The sequence below is a fragment of the Protopterus annectens genome, chromosome 3.part0, assembly GCF_019279795.1.
Source record: "Protopterus annectens isolate FY-2018-M chromosome 3.part0, PAN1.0, whole genome shotgun sequence".
NCBI classification, from domain to species: Eukaryota; Metazoa; Chordata; order Ceratodontiformes; family Protopteridae; genus Protopterus; species Protopterus annectens.
This window is the reverse complement of record NC_056731.1, coordinates 851,797,317-851,818,820: the sequence shown is the minus strand read 5'-3', so window position 1 is coordinate 851,818,820 and position 21,504 is coordinate 851,797,317. Positions and strand designations below refer to the sequence as shown.

Below are 21,504 nucleotides of genomic sequence, written 5' to 3'. Positions count from 1 at the left end.
GAAGTTATTGGCAGCTAGAGAAAATAATAGAGTTGAAAGAATCGCCCCTTAAAAACTGTAAAAACACTGTGAAGGCATGAATAGTTAATAAAACTAATCAACAAAAGCTGTATTTAGTAGGACATTCTGCTTTTCACCATGAAACAGAAGGTAGAATTTACCTCCAAAGCTGGTGTTTCCCATTGAGCTTTAAATACAGCTTCAAACAGCAAGCTTGAACCAAAAGAATAAGCAAGGCTTTACAGTGCACCCACAAAAACAAGCAAAGTGACCTTATACTGGAGCCATGGGATAGAAGGATGGAGCTATGACTATCAGCCAGCCAACAAGGCTTGAGTATTGGTTCAGACCACTGGAGAACCCAAATGGGGAGGGAATGGAATGAAACAATATTGCCTGCACATCTCTCCCAAGGGGAAGTTGTTGGGTATAGTCTGTTACAGAAATTCTGGTAGAGACCAGGGATCTAATGGCAGCTTCTTTAAGGGCTACATCATTTGGGAAAACATATGATGCCCCATATTACACACACTGCACACCCCTTCCATGAGCATTTACACATCACATTGAAGGAAAGTAAGACAAGCACCAAAACTCCCCTGATTGCTGACAGAATAACTGTGTCAAGATCAGCCCTTGCCCCCTACAGAAATGAAAGGACAAAGTAATGGTGATAAGATAGATAGCTGGTAAGGTCCAGGACATTACCTCATACTATCAAGCTAAAAACATGAAGTACTTACAGTGTGTTAATGTACACATTAGTTTTTGGGGTCCTGCATACTAAACCATTTAGCCTGTCCTACCTCCCTACTAACCTATTCCCTCCTCTATCCCAAATGGATGTAGTCACTACATGTGGAAATGGGAGCAAGAGACAAGTGTTGGACTGTCCTTTGACTTATCCTTAAACCCAATATCCCTACACATGTACAACAGCAACAATGTAGTTCATGTGCACTTTACCAAGCATGAAATAAATGGATAAAGCCCCAACTACGGCACAGGTAACCAGAGTTAGAGAAGTGGTTCAGATACCTGGAATAGCTGGTCAGAGGATGGGAATGAGTGGCCGCTTCCAGCTTGCCCATCTTGGGGAGAAAGGAGGTGGTTCTGGCTCTCTAGATGGATGACACCTAGCCGGAGCACTGTGTGTTACACTCAGTGGGGATGAAGCCTACCAAGCCCACACTAAGTGCATTTGCACTCAAACAGAGGGGACCTCAGTGCAATAAGACACGCTTCCCCTCAGAAGACAGCAACAGCAGAGCTCACGGCAATCTGGCCTGCTTCTTACCATCCAACTATTTCTAAGGAATGGAGGGACAACTGGGATTCATGGGCAGGAACGAATGGGTTCTCATCTAGACTAGGAATCCCCAGCTCCCACCTCCTCAGAAGCAAATGAGCTGACTAGGTGCAGAAACAGATGTGGGAAGCAAAAAAAAAAAAAAAAAAAAGGAAACTGCTAGGGATGACTGGCCTCCAAAAAAAATCTACCAGCAGCCGAAGGCAACCCCCACTCCCTCCCACACAGGATAAGTAAAGCTAGAAGTACGTTGCTCATTTAGCATACGCCTAGCTGACGACTCTATTGTGTAGGCTCAACACTTGAAACCGGGTTTCCTGGATCAGTTGAGAGTTTTATCCCTCTGTGCAAACGAAAATTAACAAATTAAACAAGCAGAACTCCTATAAACTGAAGACGTACTCTTCATCCTTTTTAAACTACAGTTCCCACTCCTCAAAATGAGAGCCCGTAAAAAATAAAAAAATGATGACAGCCAGTAAATGTACACAGTTTACCATACTGGTTGCAACAGAAATATTGCTACTGTCCTTAAAAACAGCGAATAGCGACATACGTGAAAAAATAATCCAGAAAACGTTACCATTAGAAGAGGCATATAGGGCCTTCAAGATGTATCCACTGGCTTTTAAAGAAAATAGCTGGTTTCGTTCACAGTGCAACACTTCCAAGTTACCAAATACAGTGGCATCCAGCTCACTCAGCCTATTGTCTCGCAAGTCCAAGTGAGTCACATGGCGAAGGAAATCCATCTCTTCCATTACTACCCTTTTAATGCAGTTAAACCTGAAAAACAGAATGAAGGATGCAATAAAAATTATGCAAACATTCACACAATCTTGATGAAACATAGTCAATTATCACATAACAGAATGATATCAACCAATATTAAAGATTAGGAAAACAGCTGATGTAATAGATCTGCTGTAACAGTAAGAAGTAAAAGTTTCACTATACAAGAAAAACTAAACTATTTTGATGGGCCTACTCAAAACAAACAGCAAGGCAGCCATAAGCCTCTCAACTTGCAGACGCACCATCTAAGTTTATAGTAAAAGACCATCTGCAAGTAAGCATGCCCACAGCAGACTCGCAACAAAATAATGTTAGAAATAACCGATCATTAAATTTTAATTGGAAAACCTACCAAACCAGCTTACGGTTGATTTGAGCTCTCGAGTCTTTTGTAGACACTTCAAAAAATTATATTTATAGTAATATTTACGATTTTAAACTGCTTTGAATTCTACAAAATTTTAGGTACATCTCTGCTCTAAGATTTATACAAAAATTAATACTATCAGAAACAGAAAAGTTTTAAGAATGACAGCCACAGCTCCACAGCTGCTGTGGGCCATGAGCAAAAAAATCTGAAGATGCAATCTTTCTAAACAATTGAATACGAGGAATAGTAGAAATTAGTTTCCATAAAAGATATTTTGCATTTGCCAGTTCCCAAATATATAGAACATATGGATGTGGTTGGCTAACGGTTAAGGTCTTTGCCTCCCAAACACGCAACATACAAGATTTTAATCTAACCTCTGGCCAATGCCTGTGTGTGATGCTGCAGGTTTTCTGCAGGTTTTCTCCATGTCTATATGGGGATCACCTCACCTCCAAAATACACAAGTGTTTCCTCTTCAAACTTTATATACACAAGTATATAAACATGTTTATTAAATCAAAACTAAAACAGTGATACAAGCAGACATATAGCAATATAAAAGAAAACAAACCACAGCAACATTTTTTCATGCAGTACACAGGATTCCTTTTTCACAATTAGCATTCTCTTAGACTTTCTATAAATTGTTCAATTCATTCCTTCCCTTAAAACTCATTCTCCCTCCTCCTCCTCAGCAATATTCTGCACGTATTGTTCCCACCGCTTCCATTTATTTCATTATTTGCAATTTGCACTATCTTCTAAGGATCCACCCTCCAGCTCTTCACTTTTTACAATACTCAGTATTTCAGTTCCAGCTGGTTTAGATTGTGATTTCTATTTTCTATTAACTGTGTTTTGGCAACCGGTATCATAAAACTTAGTAAGGCTTTAATGGGTCTAGGCAATTCAGAATCTTTGTCCCAGCTCAAAATAATTTCCTTAGTTACAAAAATTTGAACTGCAACAATTCTGACAAAATCTAAAATTTTTAAAACATGAAAACTTCTTACATTCCCAGAAAACATTCAAAATGATCTCTTCCCATCACACCCCCAGCATTTGCTACCTACGAAAGGAAACAATCCCTGAATTCTGCTTGCGGTATAAAAAGGTGTATGCATTTTCATGTATAAATCCTAAACCTTCTAGAAGTTGCATACTTGGAAGCCATACAATTATCGTTCTATTCTTCCATCCCATTTATTCTAACCTCCTCTGATTCTTATAGTAATCATGTAATATGTTATATGGCCTACTAGTTATTCCTTTTATAACAGCTGCAAGTGTTGCAAACTCAACAAAAAATGTTTCACTTAGCACCTATCCTCGACTTTTTGCCTATATACTGTCATCAGTTCTTGATGTGGAAGGTAGTCTCTAATCTGCAGTCCAAACTTCTGCTTGGCTTCATCCCACTCTATTAACCTTCCTTGACTAGTTGTTTGCTCAGATTACTTTGGATCCCTTCTTAATTTTCTCCAGTAAATTCTAACTTCCTCTTGCCTATTTTTATTTTTACTCTTACTTGCAAGCTACTTGCAAGCATCCCTACTGGCAAAATCTTATTTCTCCATTCCCAAGCCGGCCTAGTTCTTAGAATACTTTTTGTTACTTTATAAATATAATGTTCTTTATGACTATTATTCTGTCCAAGGATTTGTATCCAAAGTCACACTCTCCTTATTTCTAACATCCCCTTCCACTTTGATTTATAACATTCTGCTTGTGTTATGTAGATGAGCTTAAACTGTAGAGCTCTAAAGTGAGCCTTCAAATTGGGTAGTCCTAAACCACCTTGTTCTATATGCAGAATCAACTTTTTCCACTTAACTCTTGCTCTCCTTCCCTCCCAAATAAGTTCCTTCAGCTCCTTGCTAATTACCATCCACTAATTCTCTTAGTTGATAAAAATATACCCAACCTGTACATAAAATTAAAGACATTAAAAACATCTTAACTGCATTTTTCTATCTATACCCATAATCAACAGCTTCTGGTTTCTCAGTTTTTACATTATCTTTGGTCTCATCCCACAATTCCTTAGGTCCCATAACATAATTATTTTTAATAAATACACCTTAATATTGTACCTCATGTCTCAATAAATATGGGTATTTCTGAATCAATTCACATGTGTATATGTAGTCTACTGCTACAGCCTTTGTTTTACCTTCATTAATTTTAAAACCAAAAAAGACAAAACTGTCTGAAAATGATCCACAACAAAATGTCCTTTTCTGAATTTACGAAATACAAAATATTACCTTCAAATAAGGCTAACTTTTCTCATTTAACACACCAGTTATATCCTTAAATTTAGAAGTTCCTTTTCTCACCTCAAACTTGAGAAACTTGCCAAAGGAGTGCATCCAAAACTGAATGGAGTCATGAGAAACAGCACAGACCCTGGGTGGTAGCTATCCGAGAACAGTAATACATACCAACCACTTGGTGGGCAGTATCCTCTAGACAAGAGAGCATGAATCGCGTTCTGTGGCAGGGTCAGCCACTCAGTGGTGTAAAAATTGGTTCTTGCTGAGTTTGTCAATGACCGATGTCAGCAAAAATACAAAAAAAAAAGGAATTGGGTATTTGCCAGTGATAAATGAGATAAGGACCCAGCTTACTTTGACCTTTTCCAAGGGTCCATGATAATGATGGGAGCAGTCTTATGGTTCTCTATTGGTCATTATGTGCCTTCCCATAGGCTTAGCAGCCCTGGGCCAATAATCTACTGTCTGGCCATTGTCCAGTTGCTCACCATGGGTCATCTGGAACAGTTCTGTTGAGTCAAAGATGGACACAAACCTAAACAACCTGTCAGAAAAGGAACAATGTTCACTGACAGAAGCAGATTGGAAGTGGGTGACATGATGGTTAAGCAGGAGAGACTGCACATCTTGTTTACCCAGTAGACAAGGTGGAGGGGCAGTACAGCGAAGTAATTTGGCATGAGATACAGAGTCTATTGTTCATGAGGAGGAAAGACTAGAAATGGCATGGGAATTGTGGCAAGGGAAAGCATTCTGAAAACAATGAGAGATGTCATTAGAAACAGTGACAGGCTCATGGTAATCAAACTCCAAAGGGAAGACAGGGCAAGAGTCCATCTCAATTCATGCCAGAGGTTTTGACGGTGGGTAAAAATGCAGTCAGTCAGAAGTTACAGGGCCTACTAGATTAAGTAGGACAACAAGAGCCTGTGTTGACAATTGGGGGGGGGGGGGGGTGGCACCTGAATGCTAAGACTGGGACAGTCAGAACAGGATAGGACGACTACCAGAATCCATATGGGTGGGACAACAGGAATAAATATGGAAAGCTCACTCTAGACTTTTGTCTGACAAATGGCTTTATAATGGCAAGCACACCATACACTGAGAGACAGCCACAAGATTCCATATACAAGAGGTCCACAATACACCTTAGATAAACTTACTCTTCGTAAAGAAAAGTAGGTGAGGTAGAACAGGGATAGCAAAGTCATCCCCAGTGAAATACGAACCACAGCAAAAACCACTGACGGACAATCAGCTGTAAGCAGGGGTCAGAGAATGCTTACAGTCAACAGACTAATCTACAGACCTGGAAGATAAATGGAGTAAAAGCATAAGAGTTCAAGGAAATACTCGTGCCTCTAGTACCTCAGGAATTAGAAGAGATGTGTGGAGTTGAAAAAGAATAGCACATCTCAAAACACCACATACGAAAACTATACAAGATATGCTGCAAAGCCAGGCATGGAAATGTGATACAATGCAGACGTCCAGGAAGTTAAAAAAGGAAGTAGTGCACGGATAAAAAGTGGGAGACAGAAAGGACAAACCAGGCTAAGGAGGATTACTAGTTGGCTTACAAACAGGCTAAGAAAATAGTCTCAACAGTACAGGACAAGGCATCAGAGGCACTCTTATCAGCTTCTGGAAAGTGACTTAGCAAATGGCACAAAAGCTCTATCAGGCTACAAGGCAAAGACAGAAAGGTAACAAGGCAGTGTTCCGGCACTAATCATAAGTAATGTCAGCAACAATCTGTTCTCCAGTCCACAGGACATCAAAGGCAGATGGAAGGAAAAACTTCCAGCAGCTCCTGAATGAATAAAACTCTACAGAAGCTGTTCTGCCCTCAAGTATGGCCTAGAATAAAAGAATAAAGAACAGCACTAAAGAAAATGAAACTGGGGAAAGAAGCAGACTCAGATGAAGTCAAGGAGCATACGACCAAGATGTTGGGTGAGTTAGGGGAGAAATGGCTCTTGAGGGTACTCATATTGGTATGGAGAGAAAGGCACATTCTAGATGACTGGAGAATAAGCATTTTAGTGTGAGTGTACAATAACACAAAAAAGAGAAGACATTCACAGCTGCAGGCAGTACAGAGGTATCAATCTCCTGTCACACTGTATGAAAGTTCTGGAGAGGGTGACAAATACACAGAGTAGTAGAAATTAAAACAGTTAGTTTGGTCTTTACTCCATACCTACAGCTTTCTTTTTGAATAATAGAAATTAAAACAAGAAATGAGTAGTTCAGATTCAGATTGGGATGCAGCAAGAATGATGCAATACCTACAGGTAGTGCAAGTGCAGAAGAAAGCAGAGATGAGGAATGACTAACTGGGCATTCTAGACAGAGAAGCCAGATGACAAGGTCCCAAGAGGTCTGATTTGAGCAGTCCTGTGATAGCTTGAACTCCCAGAAAGATTGGTAGAATTAGTGCAAACTATACACAAGGACTACATGGCAAGTACAAACAGTGTTCACACACTCAGAGGGGTTTCTGGTGGGAATGAGTGCACATCAGGGTTCAGCTCTGAGCCTGCTGCTATTCAAACTGGTGAGGGACTACATTAACAAACAGGTCAGTGGGGATGGATCAACAAAGCTACTGTGTGCTGACTATGAATCAGGAACTTCATCAAATTTGAGGGTAAAGGAATACAAAAATGAAGGCAAGTGGGATGAAACTGTGTACAGACAAGACTGCTGTCATGGTAGCAAGTGGAAGAAATTAGAAGCTAAAACTGAGATAGAAGGGAAAAGAGTGGAACAAGTTAACAGACTCAAGTACCTTGTAGTGGTGATGGAGAAGGGATATTTGACTGTGGAGGTCAAAACCTGAATCAGGGGTGCCAGAGTCAACAGACTCTGTGCCAATGGTAGTGCATGACATAAGAATGCCAAAGTTATTGAAAAGTAATGTGTTCAGAACACTGGTACAGCCAGTACTTCTTTATGGTACAGAAACCTATGCAGTGAAGGCAGAGCAGTTGAAGAAGCTACTAGAGATGGAGATGAAGTGCCTAAGATGGGTGGTAAAATGCACACTGTGGGAGAGAGGAAGAAATGAAAATTTCAGAGCAGAAGCCACACTCAGAGGTAACTACCATGGATTCTCATTAGTTAAACTTAGTAGCAGAGGATATCAGTGCTGCCTGATAACCCTTGTGCCTTCTTCCCTGATTTCAGGAGGACCCTTAGAAGAAGAGGTGGGGAGGAAATGCATAAAGGAACAGGTGGTTCCAAAGGCAGGAGAAAGCATCTGTCTTCCAGGCTGTGGGCAGTTTGCTCCAAAGGAAGGAGAAAGCGGAGATTTCCATTTACATGCTTGAGATTCTGAGCGTTCGATATTCTCATGTCGACAATGTCAGATTCTCATTGTTGGTTTTCAAGAATATAATAGACCCTTCCTCATGGCATGGAGTGTTTCCCCAAATGTGATGCCTTCATGAGGTAAAGCCGAATGCGGATTATCTTCAGAATCGGAATCTTCAAATGAAGTAAAGAAGGGTCCCTTCTCAAAGACAGACTCCTCCTGGTCACAGTTTTCCTCTGAATCAGGAGGTTCAGAGAAAACTTCAGGGTTGGATCCTTCTTCCTTTTCCCTGGGGAGGATTCCTAGCTCTAACTAAGGAGATAAAGTCCTCATCTAACCTGACCAAGTCTTGCTGATAACCTGCTGAGTGACAGCTGGTAAGCCTAGGCATAGGACCTGAGGTAGAACTCTTCTTGAAAGTAGCTTTGGCCTTGGGCCTAGTTATGTCCTCCAGCTTGATGCCAGTCTATTTTCACAGCAGAACCGATGCAGGTTGACACCTCAAAGGAACGTCGCCGGCACAAGATCGTTCATCGGATGCCGAGGTCTGCTGAGTGACTCTGGAGCCAACAGATGAACTGAAAGCCAAGGCCTGAGTAGAAGTTGAGGGACACAACAGCATGTCAGACTCTGTAAGGGTCTCGACAGAGGCCTGCACTATCACCTCAGTCACAGAAGGGGCTGTGAAAGCACCTCACCTTCCTCACCGATAGCAAGCCTAGGGAGACTGGCAGAATGGGGATGGTTGTCATTCGAGGCCCTAAGCTTGGGTCTTTTTTCCTTGTTCTTCTGACACTTGGGGAACTCAACCTCAGGACAACTGTTGGACATCATCAAACAATGCCAAAAAGAATGCAGACTAAGATGACCAAGTTTTTGGTCCTAAGCCTAACAGTCCTACAATTGACAAAAAAAACTTCTATTAGTAGTAAAAAAGAAATAAGCACCTTCATCCTGCTTAACAAGACTTCATCAGATTCAACAATAAAATAGCATTGCAGGTGCTTATATAGATGTGGAAATAAGGTAAAAGGAAGTGATGTATTAATTAAGAACTCTATCTACTTAAAGAAATTGGTACATTATAGGTTCATAGGTAGGTACTAGGCTATCTGCCTGAAGGCATTTATAAGCCTAGCCAGAATGTGTTGGCTTTCGCCGCCCCCTTAGATTAGTTCCCTGTGCCTCTGAAGTGATCCCTGGGGTAAACTTTCTGTTTCCATCCACTCGTCAAGTTTTCTTTTGAAGAGTGTTAGCGAGAAGCTCTGCCTAATGTAGATTGGAATCTTGTTCCAAAGCATGGGAAGCCTCTGGGACAGGAATCTATCCCTCCAGCACATCCTATTTATTGTTGTGGTGAGGTTTAGATCCCTAGAGCATGTGGCTCAAGGGGATAAGGTTTTCTTTAGGTGGGGCATGTCCATCAATTCTGGGTTGGACATGCCTTGTATGTCAGGCAGAGATCATCTCTGAGTAGGCGGTATGCAACCGAGTAGAGCGTGTGGCTTGAGGGGATAAGGCTTTCTTTAGGTGAAGCATGTCCATCAATTCTGGGTTGGACATGGCCTTGTATGTCAAGCAGAGATCACCTCTGAGTAGGCGGTATGCAACAGAGTACAGTTGGAGTTTCTTCAGTCGAGCTGCATAGGGCATCCGTTTGAGGCCAGTGATCCTCTTGGGGAGGTATTTCTGTGGTCTTTCCAGCTGTTACAGGTGTCTTGTAAGGTATATCCCAAATGGGGCGTTGTACTCTATGATGGGTCTAATGAGTGATGACTAGAGGGGCACAATGACCTCTTTTGATCTGGATGTGAACCCTTTTGTGATTAGGTGGGCCATGTAGAAGGATTTTCTAACCACTTTGGCAATGTGATTATCAAAGGTGAGATTATTATCTACTTGGGTCCCCAGATCCCTTATTACATCTTCTGTATTTAGGGGACTACGAGCTATGTGGTAGTTTGAGGGTACTTTGTTTTTTCCAAAGGGAATGACTATGCACTTTTTGGCATTTAGCTTGAGGCCATGATTTTGACACCAGGAATCCGTCTCAGTGAGACCCTTTTGGAGGATGTCTGTGTCAGCCGGAGAGTCAATTATAGCCACTAGTTTGTAAGTCGTCTGCGAACTTGGTCAGCTATAGTCCTCCTGTGCTAGCCTGTACCTCTGAGAAGTATATGCTGAACAGGAGGGATCCTAGGACTGAGTCCTGGGGAATGCCACTTGTAACCGGTTTAGAGTTGGACCTAGCTTCTGCAACTCTCACCATGTGGGTTCTGTCCATGAGCCAGTTGGCAACCCACCTTGTGACGTAGGGGTTTATGTTCAGGCTGGTGAGCTTGTCTATAATACCAGAATGAGGAATGGTGTCGAAGGCCTTAGTGAGGTCTAGGTAGGCTGTGTGTACCACCTTTCCCTCGTCTATAGCCTTGGTAACTGTCTCAAAGTAGTCCACCAGGTTTAGGATGCATGATCTGCCCTTAACAAAGCCGAACTGGGTAGGGTCCAGTGTTTGGAGGTTCCCAATGTCTCTGTTAATGAGTTCCATGATGATGCGCTCCATAGCCTTGCACACCAAACTAGTCAGGCTTATAGGGCGAGTTCCCAGGCTCTGTTGTGGTCCACCTTTGTGGAGCGGAATAACCATTGCTGTGTGCCACTCTATGGGTACGTAGCCTGTGGAGAGGCGGAGTTTGTACAGTGTGTTTAGGTGAGGGGTTAGTTAGTCTTTGAGCTCATGTAGGACGCAGCCTGGGACACCATCCAGACCCATTGATGCTGTGTTTTTGGCTTTGGATAGGGCTGTTTTAACCAGAGTGTCTGTGATTTCAGGGACTCTACATTCTTCTGGTATGGTTATGGGCTCTTTTGGGGGTGAGAGGGGGGTGAAGTTTGCGCTGAACCTGTCTGCCAGGATGTTGGCGATATTGGTTGTTTCAGTGTATTTTGTGCCATTATGCACCAATTCCAAACAGATCTGAGCATTGCCAATTAGATTCTTTGACGTAGCTAAAGAATGCCATGTGGCTATCTTTGGAGTCCTTGGCAATTTTTCTTTCAAAGCTCGCCTTGGATGATTTTATGAGGGATTGTAGTTTCTTGCTGATACTGATCAGGGATGTCTTCCCTTCTTGGGATTTTACTCTTTTCTGTACTAGTTTCCTCCTTCTATTGTATAGTGTGTTTATGGCAGGAGTCCACCAGACTGGTTTCCTTTTCTTGGAAGAGTGAGTCTTAGTTTTGCTTGGGATGGCACGATCCATGCATTCTTGTAGGTGCCCGTAGAATGCATTAGTAAAGGATTTTGTAGCTTGGACAGCTTTATCCTTCAGCATGGGGGCTTTGAAACTTTCCACCTTACGTAACGTGAAGTTTGCTTTTGAAAAGTTTTTCACGGTGGTTTCTTGTCCGGGGGTGGGGGCAGAATGTGGATATCCAAAGTGATTTGTTTATTGTCAGATCTAACCAGTGAGGGGTTGACCTCCGGCGCCCATACTGGTGATGACCAGGTCCAATATGTTGACACCTCTGGTGGAAGTGCTGACCAGTTGAACCAGGGCATTTGAGTTTATAAATTCTAGGAAATGTTGGGCAAGGGAGTTAGTACTTGAGTAGTTCTCCCAGTTAATGTTTGGGTAATTGAAATCACTCAATATTAGGGTGTTTGGTAGGACCTTTATGTTTCCCAGTGTTTCCAGAAACGTGGAATGGGGTCCTGGGACATGGTGGGTGATGTGTAGCAAGCTACAATCTAAATTGCAGTTTTGCCCGTTGTTAGTTGCATGTGGATGATCTCTGAAGCATCGCGCTGTGCCACTAACCTGGAGGTGTGGGTATCCTTGATGACTATGGATACGCCCCCGCCTTTTGTATTTCGGTTTGGGTTCTGTGGCCGGAATGTATGGTACGAGTTGTAGCCTGGTAGTTCTGGGGTGCTCTATGGAGCCTTAAACCAGGTTTCTATTACTGCACATATAGCGATTTTCTCCATACTGAGGAGTGCCTCGAGCGCGTGCATTTTGAGGTTTAGACTTCTGGCATTGAGTAGCATTACCCTCAGTTTTTTGTTACTTGTGCTATTTACGGTGGTGGGTTTGTCTTTTGAGCCTTGCCTAAATAAGGCACTATGGGGGTGGCAAGAGCCTTGGCCAGTATTCGAAAGCCTAAGAGTGACAGGTGCAAGCTGTCTCTAGTGAAGCAGTGTGGCTTGTCAAGCATGCCATCCCAGGCAGACCGACACTGGATCCCCTTTGAATTACACCAGAAACAGCCAATTGTTGAAATCAAGCATTTTTTTCTTTATACCCTGGTATCATTTTTGGTAAGGGCAGGATGCTACTCAGGGTCAGGGTCACACAGGCCTGAGCTACGTGATCAGAGAGCTCTTCCATGTCTCTTTTCATGTAGTCCAGGGAGGTATGGCTCAGGTCATTCACACCAACATGGACAATGACGGTCATATTTGTACTTGTTCTGGAGTGACCCGAGTGCTTGTGTTATGTGGCGGATCCTGGCACCCGACAGGCAGCTAACTGTAACCTTCTTCTTATTCAGCCTAGTGAGTGGGACGTCAGTGTGCCTGACTATACAGACACCTATTACTAGTATGTTGCTTATGTTATTTTGCCTTAAGGGCTGTGACTGCATGGCACACTGGTTTTGTGAAGTATGTGTTTCATGGTTTGTGCTGGGGGGTGCAGGTTGTCTGCTTTGGAGGTCTCTGTTGGTTTTGCAGATTTTTATTTAGAGCCTCCGAGTATGCTTTCATGTATTTATGTGTGTTTTTTCCCGGTGCTGGTTTAATGGATCTATGTGAGACTGGTGGTGTGATGCAAGTATTTTCTGTCTACTCTTGACTGCCTGATCCAGTCTTGGGTTGAGAGAGGTTAGCCTCCAGTTTGGCTGCATAATTGCATCTCTTGCATGTATTAGTATTTGGTGGTAGGAGAAGAAAGTTCTGTGTACATGAGGCAGTTACATTGCCTCAAAATGTCCAGATTCACCAGTTGGACTGGAGAGTACACCTAAAACTGCCCTTTGGACATGCCTGGATAGGTACAGTGAACTGTTTTACTGGATGGCTGGTAAGGTCGAATAGAGAGCCTTGTTCTTCTGTACAGTATGGGAGGATCTAGTGCTAGGGTTTTATAAGTGCTTTGTATACGTTTTGAGCAAGTGACAGGCTGAGAAATGAATGGCTTGAGTGCTTAAGTTGAAAGTTTGTCTAGTTCCAAGGTAAAAATTGAAGAGGAGACTTTGTGAAGCCGGGAATAGTTTTACCCTAGCTAACCGGCCCTGCCCGGCAAGCAAAACCGGGCAAATGCAGTATTTATAGCAGGGAAATGAAAGAGATAGAAATTAGCCCAAAATGGCCAATAAAAAGAAGTTATGTCCTTACCATAACGTTCCATGTGGAGTGTTCATCTCGCCTTGGTTATTACACATGGGTTCGGAGCCGATCCTCGGCTCCGTGCCGGCCGACTGCAAGCTCTGCATCGAGAAGAAGCTCGAGGACATCTAATACCCACAATCCCCCTCTGCCTTTACCTCAGATCTAGTTTGCAAGCAAACCAGACATAAAGCACGCACACATGCCACTATATACATAAAAATACATATATACAAACATACCCAGAGTATGATAGTAACAGTACTACTGCAACAGCAGAAGGAGAATACTCCAGACCAGGCACCAAATCGAACGTTCTTCCTAAGGGTGGGAAGGGTGGGAGTGTAATAACCAAGCGAGATGAACACTCCACATGGAACGCGTTATGGTAAGGACATAACTTCTTTATGTGAGAGTGTTCAATCTCGCCTTTGTTCTTACACATGGGTAGCGTCCCTAGCTCCATGATCCTGAGGAACTCAAGGGAGAACGTTCTTGAGCACAGTGGAACCAAAGGTTGCCCTATCCCTAGAAACCCTGTCCACTTTGTAATGAGAGATAAATGTATGTGGTTTAGCCCAAGTAGCAGCCGCACAAATAGTGTCTAAAGGTAAGCGAGCTGCGTGAGCCAAAGATGTAGACACTGATCTGGTAGAATGTCCTCTGGGTTTTGCAGATAAAGTTTGGTCAGAGGCTTCATAAACATATGTGATACAGTCAGTTAGCCATTTAGAAAGAGTTCGTTTCAGAACTGCAAGACCCTTTCTGCTGTCAGCAAAAGCTACAAATAGTTGATCAGATTTCCTGTGATCTATTGTTCTATCCAAATAAAATCTGAGTTGTCTATGGACGTCCAGTTTGTGCAACATATACTCCAATTTATTAGAGTGGTTTTTAAAGAAGGTGGGTAATTCAATGGACTGATTGATATTACTAGAAGAACAAACTTTGGGAAGAAAGGATGGATTAGTGCGTAGGGATACTCTGTCAGAATGAAATATTAAATAAGGATGTTTGACCGAAAGGGCCTGAAGCTCAGACACTCGTCTAGCAGATGTAATGGCCACTAGAAATAATGTTTTCCATGACAAAACTTTCAACGTGCAACTTGAAGCTGGTTCAAAGGGTGGCAACATCAATTTAGAAAGCAACAAATTTAAATTCCACGGTGATGTCGGACTTCTGACTGGTGGTCTGATATGAAAGGAACCTTTTAAAAAGGCTTTACAAAGTCTGTGAGCCATAATAGGCTAACCACATTCTTCTATATGATAGTTAGAAATGGCAGCTAACTGTACTCTTAAAGTAGCCGGGGAAGCTCCTTCATGAAATAATTCAGTCAAGAATTCTAAAACCTTGTTTAACGGAGCTGTAACAGGGTCCAACTGATGTGACTCCAGAAGACAAAACGTTTCCATTTACTGGTGTAAGTCTTTGTAGTGGAAACTTTATGAGAAGCTACCAAAATATCCTGAACCGCCGATGTAAGGGGAATTGACCTGGCTAAAAGCGGAGCAGCCAAGCTGCTAGATGGAGAGATTCCAGGGATGGGTGAGGAACTCCTGACGAGTCAGTAGATCTGGCTCTGGGTCCAGCATCCAAGGTCCCCGAATGCGGTGATGCAATAGAAAGGGGAACCAAATTTGACGAGGCCAGAACGGAGCAATGAGAATTATAGTCCTCTGAAGGTTGTTTGCTTTCTGTAGAAACTTTGCAATCAGGGGAAATGGAGGAAAAGCATATAGGAGACCCGGGGGCCAATCGTGCACCAGCGTCCCTGGGGACTTCCCTGGAGGGGTAATAGGGCAAAGTAGCTCCTGCATTTGGCGTTCATTGGAGACGCAAACAGATCGCAGGTAGGCTGGCCCCATTTGCGAAAAATCCTTCCGCAACTGACTGTTTGAGGGACAACTCGTGAGGCAATAGTATTGCCCTGCTCAGCCTGTCGGCTATGACGTTGGATGACCCGGGATGTGCGTTGCGATCAGAAAGCGACCGTGGACTCTGCCCATTGCCAAATTCTCATGGCCTCTCTGCATAGTTGGTAAGACCTGGTTCCCCCTTGCTTGTTTATGTACCAGACTACGGACATGTTGTCTGTCTGAACTGCAATGGTCCCTGGAGGAAGAAGGGGAGCAAAGTGTTGCAACGCCAAAAACACTGCCCTCAACTCCAGAACATTGATGTGCAGATTGTACTCCAGATTGGTCCATTCGCCTTGGACTGTCTGTCCCTGAAAGATGCCCCCCCACCCTATCAGGGAAGCGTCCGTGGTTATCGTTGCTGACGGTGTAGGTAGCACAAATGGTCTTCCGCCGGATAGGTTGCAAGTCTGTAACCACCACCTTAGGTGTGATTTGCATGTTTTCGTTATCAATATTTCGTGAGTCAGTGGAAGTTGTTGGAATGACCATTGTGCAAATAGAAGCCATTGTAGCACTCTCATGTGCAGTCTTCCCAATGGTATTGCTATGAGAGAAGCTGCCATGAGACCCAAAACTTTCAGAACAATTTTTGCTGGGGACTTTCTGGACAACAGCAGAAGGGAAATGTTGAATTGAAGTGCTACTATTCTTTCTGTCGGAAGTTTTAGAACTAACTGACGCGTATCTAATTCCGCTCCTATGAATAAGATATGCTGTGATGGCTGTAGCAAAGATTTCTCGAAATTTACTGAAATGCCAAGGTGTGTACAAAGTTGTAGGGAGTAATCCCTGGCTTGTATCAGTTGACGCCTGGTGGTGGCAGACAGGAGCCAGTCGTCCAGATACGGAAACACCTGGAATCCTAGGCGCCTCAGATGAGACGCTACCACTGCCATGCATTTGGTGAAGACCCTGGGGGCTGTGGTCAGGCCAAAGGGCAGGGCTCAAAACTGATAGTGACTGGCTCCCAGCCGGAAGCGCAAGTGATCTCTGGACGCCCTGGCCATTTTGATGTGGTAGTATGCGTCCTTCAGATCTATTGAGCACATCCAGTCGTCCTTCCGTAATAATGGAAGGATCGATTGAAGCGTGACCATTCGGAACTTTTCCTTCTTGACAAAGGTGTTGAGAAGACTTAGGTCCAGAATTGGCCTCCAGTCCCCTGTTTTCTTTGGAACTAAAAAGAACCTTGAGTAAGTTCCGAATCCTATTTGGTCCGCTGGGACTGGTTGGATGACTCTTTTTTCTAGCAGCTTTGAAATTTCTGTAGCTGCTGGGTCTCGCAGATGGGGTGGTACATCTGGGAGTTTTCTTTGGAATGGGGTGGATAGAAACGGATTTTGTAACCTCTGGTAACAATGCTTTTACCCAATTGTCTGAAGAAAGGTTTTGCCAGGCCTGAGGGTATAAAGCTAGCGACCCCGACTGCCTCCAGAGCAGGACAGTCGGGCCTCCTCTCAGGAGTGCTGAAAAGGTTTGCCAGGAGGTTATCCCTGTCACCTTGGTTTTGCGGACCCCTCTGCCGCCAGGGCGGCGTCTTCCACCTCTGCCCCCTCTGCCTCTAGAGGGGCATCACCCTGTGTGTTTGGAAAGATCCTTGGGGTTTTGAAACCACATTTTCCCACCACGTTGCCCTTTGGGGTACGGTCTGGAAGGGTGGAAAAAGCGGACTCCGACAGCAGACAGAGTCTTTCCCTCCTGTTCACACCGGTAAGGGTCTCCTTTACTTTAGGGCCAAAAGTGTGGCTCCATCAAATGGGGCGTTAGTAAAGGAAGACTTGAAGGCTTCCGCAAAGCGAACATAAGCGCATCCAGGATTGCCTACGAAGAGCAATCGCTGAAGCCGCTGCCCTACTCGATCCTTCGGCTGCATAGGATATCAGCCTCATGGACGAGTTCACAATGGACGTAAGGGTGTTGAGATGCGCTGTAACTTTCTCTGAGACAGCGGCATCTGTAGCACCCTGGAGGGTATCTCCCAACTCTTTGACTAGATCCCTCTGTAAACGTGTAAAATGAGTCAAATAGTTCAAGGAACGCATAGAGAAAGCCGCTGAACTGAAAATGCACTTCCCGTATCTGTCCATGGTCCTAGAATCTTTGTTAGGCGGATGGACAGATGAGGAAGACTCCGACATCTCCTTTTTCGTGGCCGCTGCCACCACCATGGCGTCTACTGGAACTCCTTTGGTAAGGTAAGCTTTGTCCTGTGGTGCCGTGATGTACTTATTTGGCTTCCTAGGGACTGGTTCCACCGTGTCAGGAGTCTCCCACGCCCTTCGAGCAATTAATTCCATTAACTCATCAAAGGGCGGAGTGACCCAGGAGGAGGAAGGACGGGCACCAAATGCCTTCAGCAAAACTGACTCATCCTCAGAAGGGGGGAGGGCTTGCCAGTCACCTCTCTGTTTAAGGATCTCCAAGATGTCAGAAAAAGAGACATCCTCTGAAGGTGACTTAGGGGACCCTTCTGACTCATCTAAGTCAGTATCAGATGTCAAGGATTCTTGTGGAGAATCCAAGTGTCTCCTCTTACACAGTCTTTTCCTAGGGAATTCTTCGTGGGGAGCATCCGAAGAAGCCTCCGAGGAAGAGGGGGCACCCTCCAGGGGTGACTGAGACACTGGTGCCCGACGCTTGGACGTGGCCGTGGGTGCAGAGGAAGATAACGGTCCTTTGCGGGGAGGAGAAGCTGTACCTGCTGATGTGGTTGTCTGGGTAGACAACACCTTCCTCATGAGGTCGAAGGCCCCTGGGTCCCGAGTCGAGGTATCTCCCGGTTCCGAAGAAATGGGAAGAATCCCCGAAACAGGAGCCGAAGGCACCGACCCCGAGGACGGAACCGAATCGATCCGTGCCGAGGCCCGAGAGGAGAGTCGGAACGAAACATCGGTCCGACCCTCGGTCCCGGAACCAAGGACAGATCTTCGGCCCCGAGACTCCGGTACCGGATCGGATGGAGTCGAGGTAAACGGTGCCGACCGAGAAAAAGACGGTTCTGGCACCGAGGGCTCCACAATCATCAGGTCAGCTTCTTCCGGCTCCGAAGACTGAACAGGTCTCGGAGGAGGAACAGATGGAGATAGTGGCAGGCCTTCAAGTCTCGACATCAACTGAGAGGAGACCGAAATAAGCTTGGACAGGGCCGTATGCTCCATAAGTTTCTGCACCACACGGTCCACGTCGGTGTCGGAAAGGGCTCTAGAAGAACGAGTCGAAGGGATCGAAGACGGAGCCGACCTCAGCAGAGTCGGTGGAGGGAGCTCCGTCACCGGTTCCAAGACTCGAGGCTCGAACTGCCAACAGTTGAACACTCGGCCCAAGTCTGTGGAACCGGTGATCTAACTAGACTCGAAGAGCTCGGAGCCGATGACTTTGGCTCCGACGCTTCGACCTTCAAGACTTGGATGCCTGGTCTGAAGCATCCAGAGCCTCCTGGAAAGAGGGTTTCAGCAATCCTCTATCCATCAGTTTCCTGCGCCTATCTGTCATGACCCTCCCACTAAAAGAGTGACAAATAGAGCAGTCCTCTTGTAAGTGGAGAGGGCCAAGACAGTAGACACAGGAACTGTGGTTGTCTGTGACCGACATTTTTTGGCCACACTGACAACGTTTAAAGCCAGATTTCATCTTTTCAGACATATTGAGAAATGAAAAAGACAGTCCAGTCCAGTAAAAAGTCCAATCCAGTAATAGTGTCAAATCCGGTAATAAGAGTCTGTTTGATAATAGCTAAAACAAGTCTACCACAAGTTTTAGTCAAAAATGTCAAATCCGTGAACTGCCTGAAGGCAAGACTATAACAAGTTTCTAGTCACAAGTCCAAGAAGGGGTAGGCCCCGAAAAACTCTAAACTCGAAAGTTAACTAAGTTAACTATTCTAAGTATCGAGAATTCCTAATGACTCACACACCTACTCTTATACTTTAAGTAACTAGATAAAATTCTCTGAAATTTAAACAGAATAGATAAAAATCTTATCTGTACAGCCTCGAGCTAGTCTCCAGCGATGCGTATGCAGCAGCGGCAAACTAGATCTGAGGTAAAGGCAGAGGGGGATTGTGGGTATTAGATGTCCTCGAGCTTCTTCTCGATGCAGAGCTTGCAGTCGGCCGGCACGGAGCCGAGGATCGGCTCCAAACCCATGTGTAAGAACAAAGGCGAGATTGAACACTCTCACATGCTACTAATTTCTGGGCTGAAACCACTCCTCCAGGAACAGATAGGCTGCTCAAAGCTCCCCTCTCTCACACGTGAGCAGAAAAACATCCTTCTATCCAAGTAAGGTATGGGCAAACACAGAGATTTGTAACACAGCCTTGAATTCAGCACGAACCTGAAAACTTGACTATACTAGCTTAGAAGGGCAGGAAACAAGTGTGTGTGTGTGTGTGTGTGTGTGTGTGTGTGTATATATATATATATATATATATATATATATATATATATTTTTCCCCCCCAGAAAATAAAGCAGATACAATCAAAAAAAACACTTTAAATGCACAGAAAACGATACTTCATTGCTATATATCGCAGATAAGAATTGCAGTCAATGCCCCTAGTAATAAAGTAGGAAGAAACACAAATACAGTAAAAGCAGACGAATAAAGTGCAATTTTATTTTATATATATATATATATATATATATATATATATAAACAATAAAAAACAAACTGATTTAAACAAGTTATCCAATTAACCAGAAAAAAAGCTCAAAACTGAGCCCTGCTTCCAGCAGTCTTCAATCAGACAAGTTCTAACTGCACACTCCTGCTAACAGGGTGCTGGGGAACCTTCTCCAAAAGAAGATGGCCTGGATCAGTGCTCAAGTTATACAAACAAAGCTAGATTCAGAAGGCCTGAATCTGGTCTATGCTACAGCAACAAGGTGCACCAATTTCAGAAAGAAACAGTTCAAATAAGCAGGCACAATAAGCCTGTGACCAGAAATTCCCAGCTCAGAAGGGCGGAATCCAGCCTCTCCTCCCACAAGAGTGCAGACCACAACCCTCAATGTAGAATAACTGGCCTGAAGCCCAAGTGCTTAAGCCAAAACTAATACACTTTTAGAATAGCAGACACTGGGCCTTCAATCAGCAATTCCCAGCTTAGAAGGATGTAAGCTACCTGTCCTGCCACAACAGTGCAGACCACAAATCTTCTTAATGCAAAACAACTGGTATGAATGCCCAAGTGCTTAAACCAAAAGACTTAGAATAACAGTTGCAATTTAATCAGGCTACTACCAAGCAGTAATAAATGCAGCAGAATAAATAAAATTGAGTACTTTAAAGAAAAGCAAAAAAAAAAAAAAAGGAAGAAACACTAATACCTTAAAAGCAGATGAATAAAGTGCACATTTTTTTTAAGTGCAAGGAGAGGGGAAGGAAGAACCTAAGTGGTGTGGGCCTTCTCAAATTTTCTCTCTGTATTAAATCGAGTGAACACTAGACTCAGAATATGATCTCACTGTACTCTGTTAACTGAGCAAATGATATGGACCCAGGAGGAGTGTTCTAATACAGACTTGCAGAAGGGGTGGGCAATTCCAGAGCCATCAACACAGGAACAGGGAGGAAGGGTGGGTGGGGAACTAACTGCTGAGAGACACACAACACACTGCTCAACTTCTTACTTAACTTCAGCTTCTAATGGAGGTGTTTGTAGCCAAGCAAGTCTCTTAGAAGTTGAGCATAAAATGATTTCTCAAACTTTGTGGCTAGCACTTAAAGTACACAGGAATCCCTCTGGGCTATTAAATATCAGATAACAAAGAAGTGATGCCACCACCCTCTTATAGCAGACACACACACAGGACACTCTTCAATGAAACTCACAATTAGGAAACAGAAAAAAAAAATGAAAATACAGTACTTTTAAAACTGCAAGTTTGTACTTAACAGAAGACTAAAATGAACTTCAGCTTCTAATGCAGATGTCTGTAGCCAAGCAAGTCTCTCAGAAGTTGAGCATTGAACATTACAACATATATAACATTACAATATAAATAACTTGTACCAAAATAACATGAATAAAAAAATAATGTTTCAAAAGAAAAACATATTTAAGCACTTGCATGTTAAAATGCACTTTAAAATACATGTAAAAAGTGTGT

General features: G+C 43.7%; 1 protein-coding gene across 1 annotated transcript in view; it reads right to left on the bottom strand.

Annotated features, from left to right (window-relative positions):
- PHLPP1 (PH domain and leucine rich repeat protein phosphatase 1) overlaps positions 1–21,504 on the bottom strand; it is a 1,852,281-nt gene that overhangs the window by 906,983 nt on the left and 923,794 nt on the right. Inside the window, 1 exon segment of the mRNA XM_044065187.1 lies at positions 1,893–2,095. Coding sequence (XP_043921122.1) covers positions 1,893–2,095 — 203 coding nt within the window.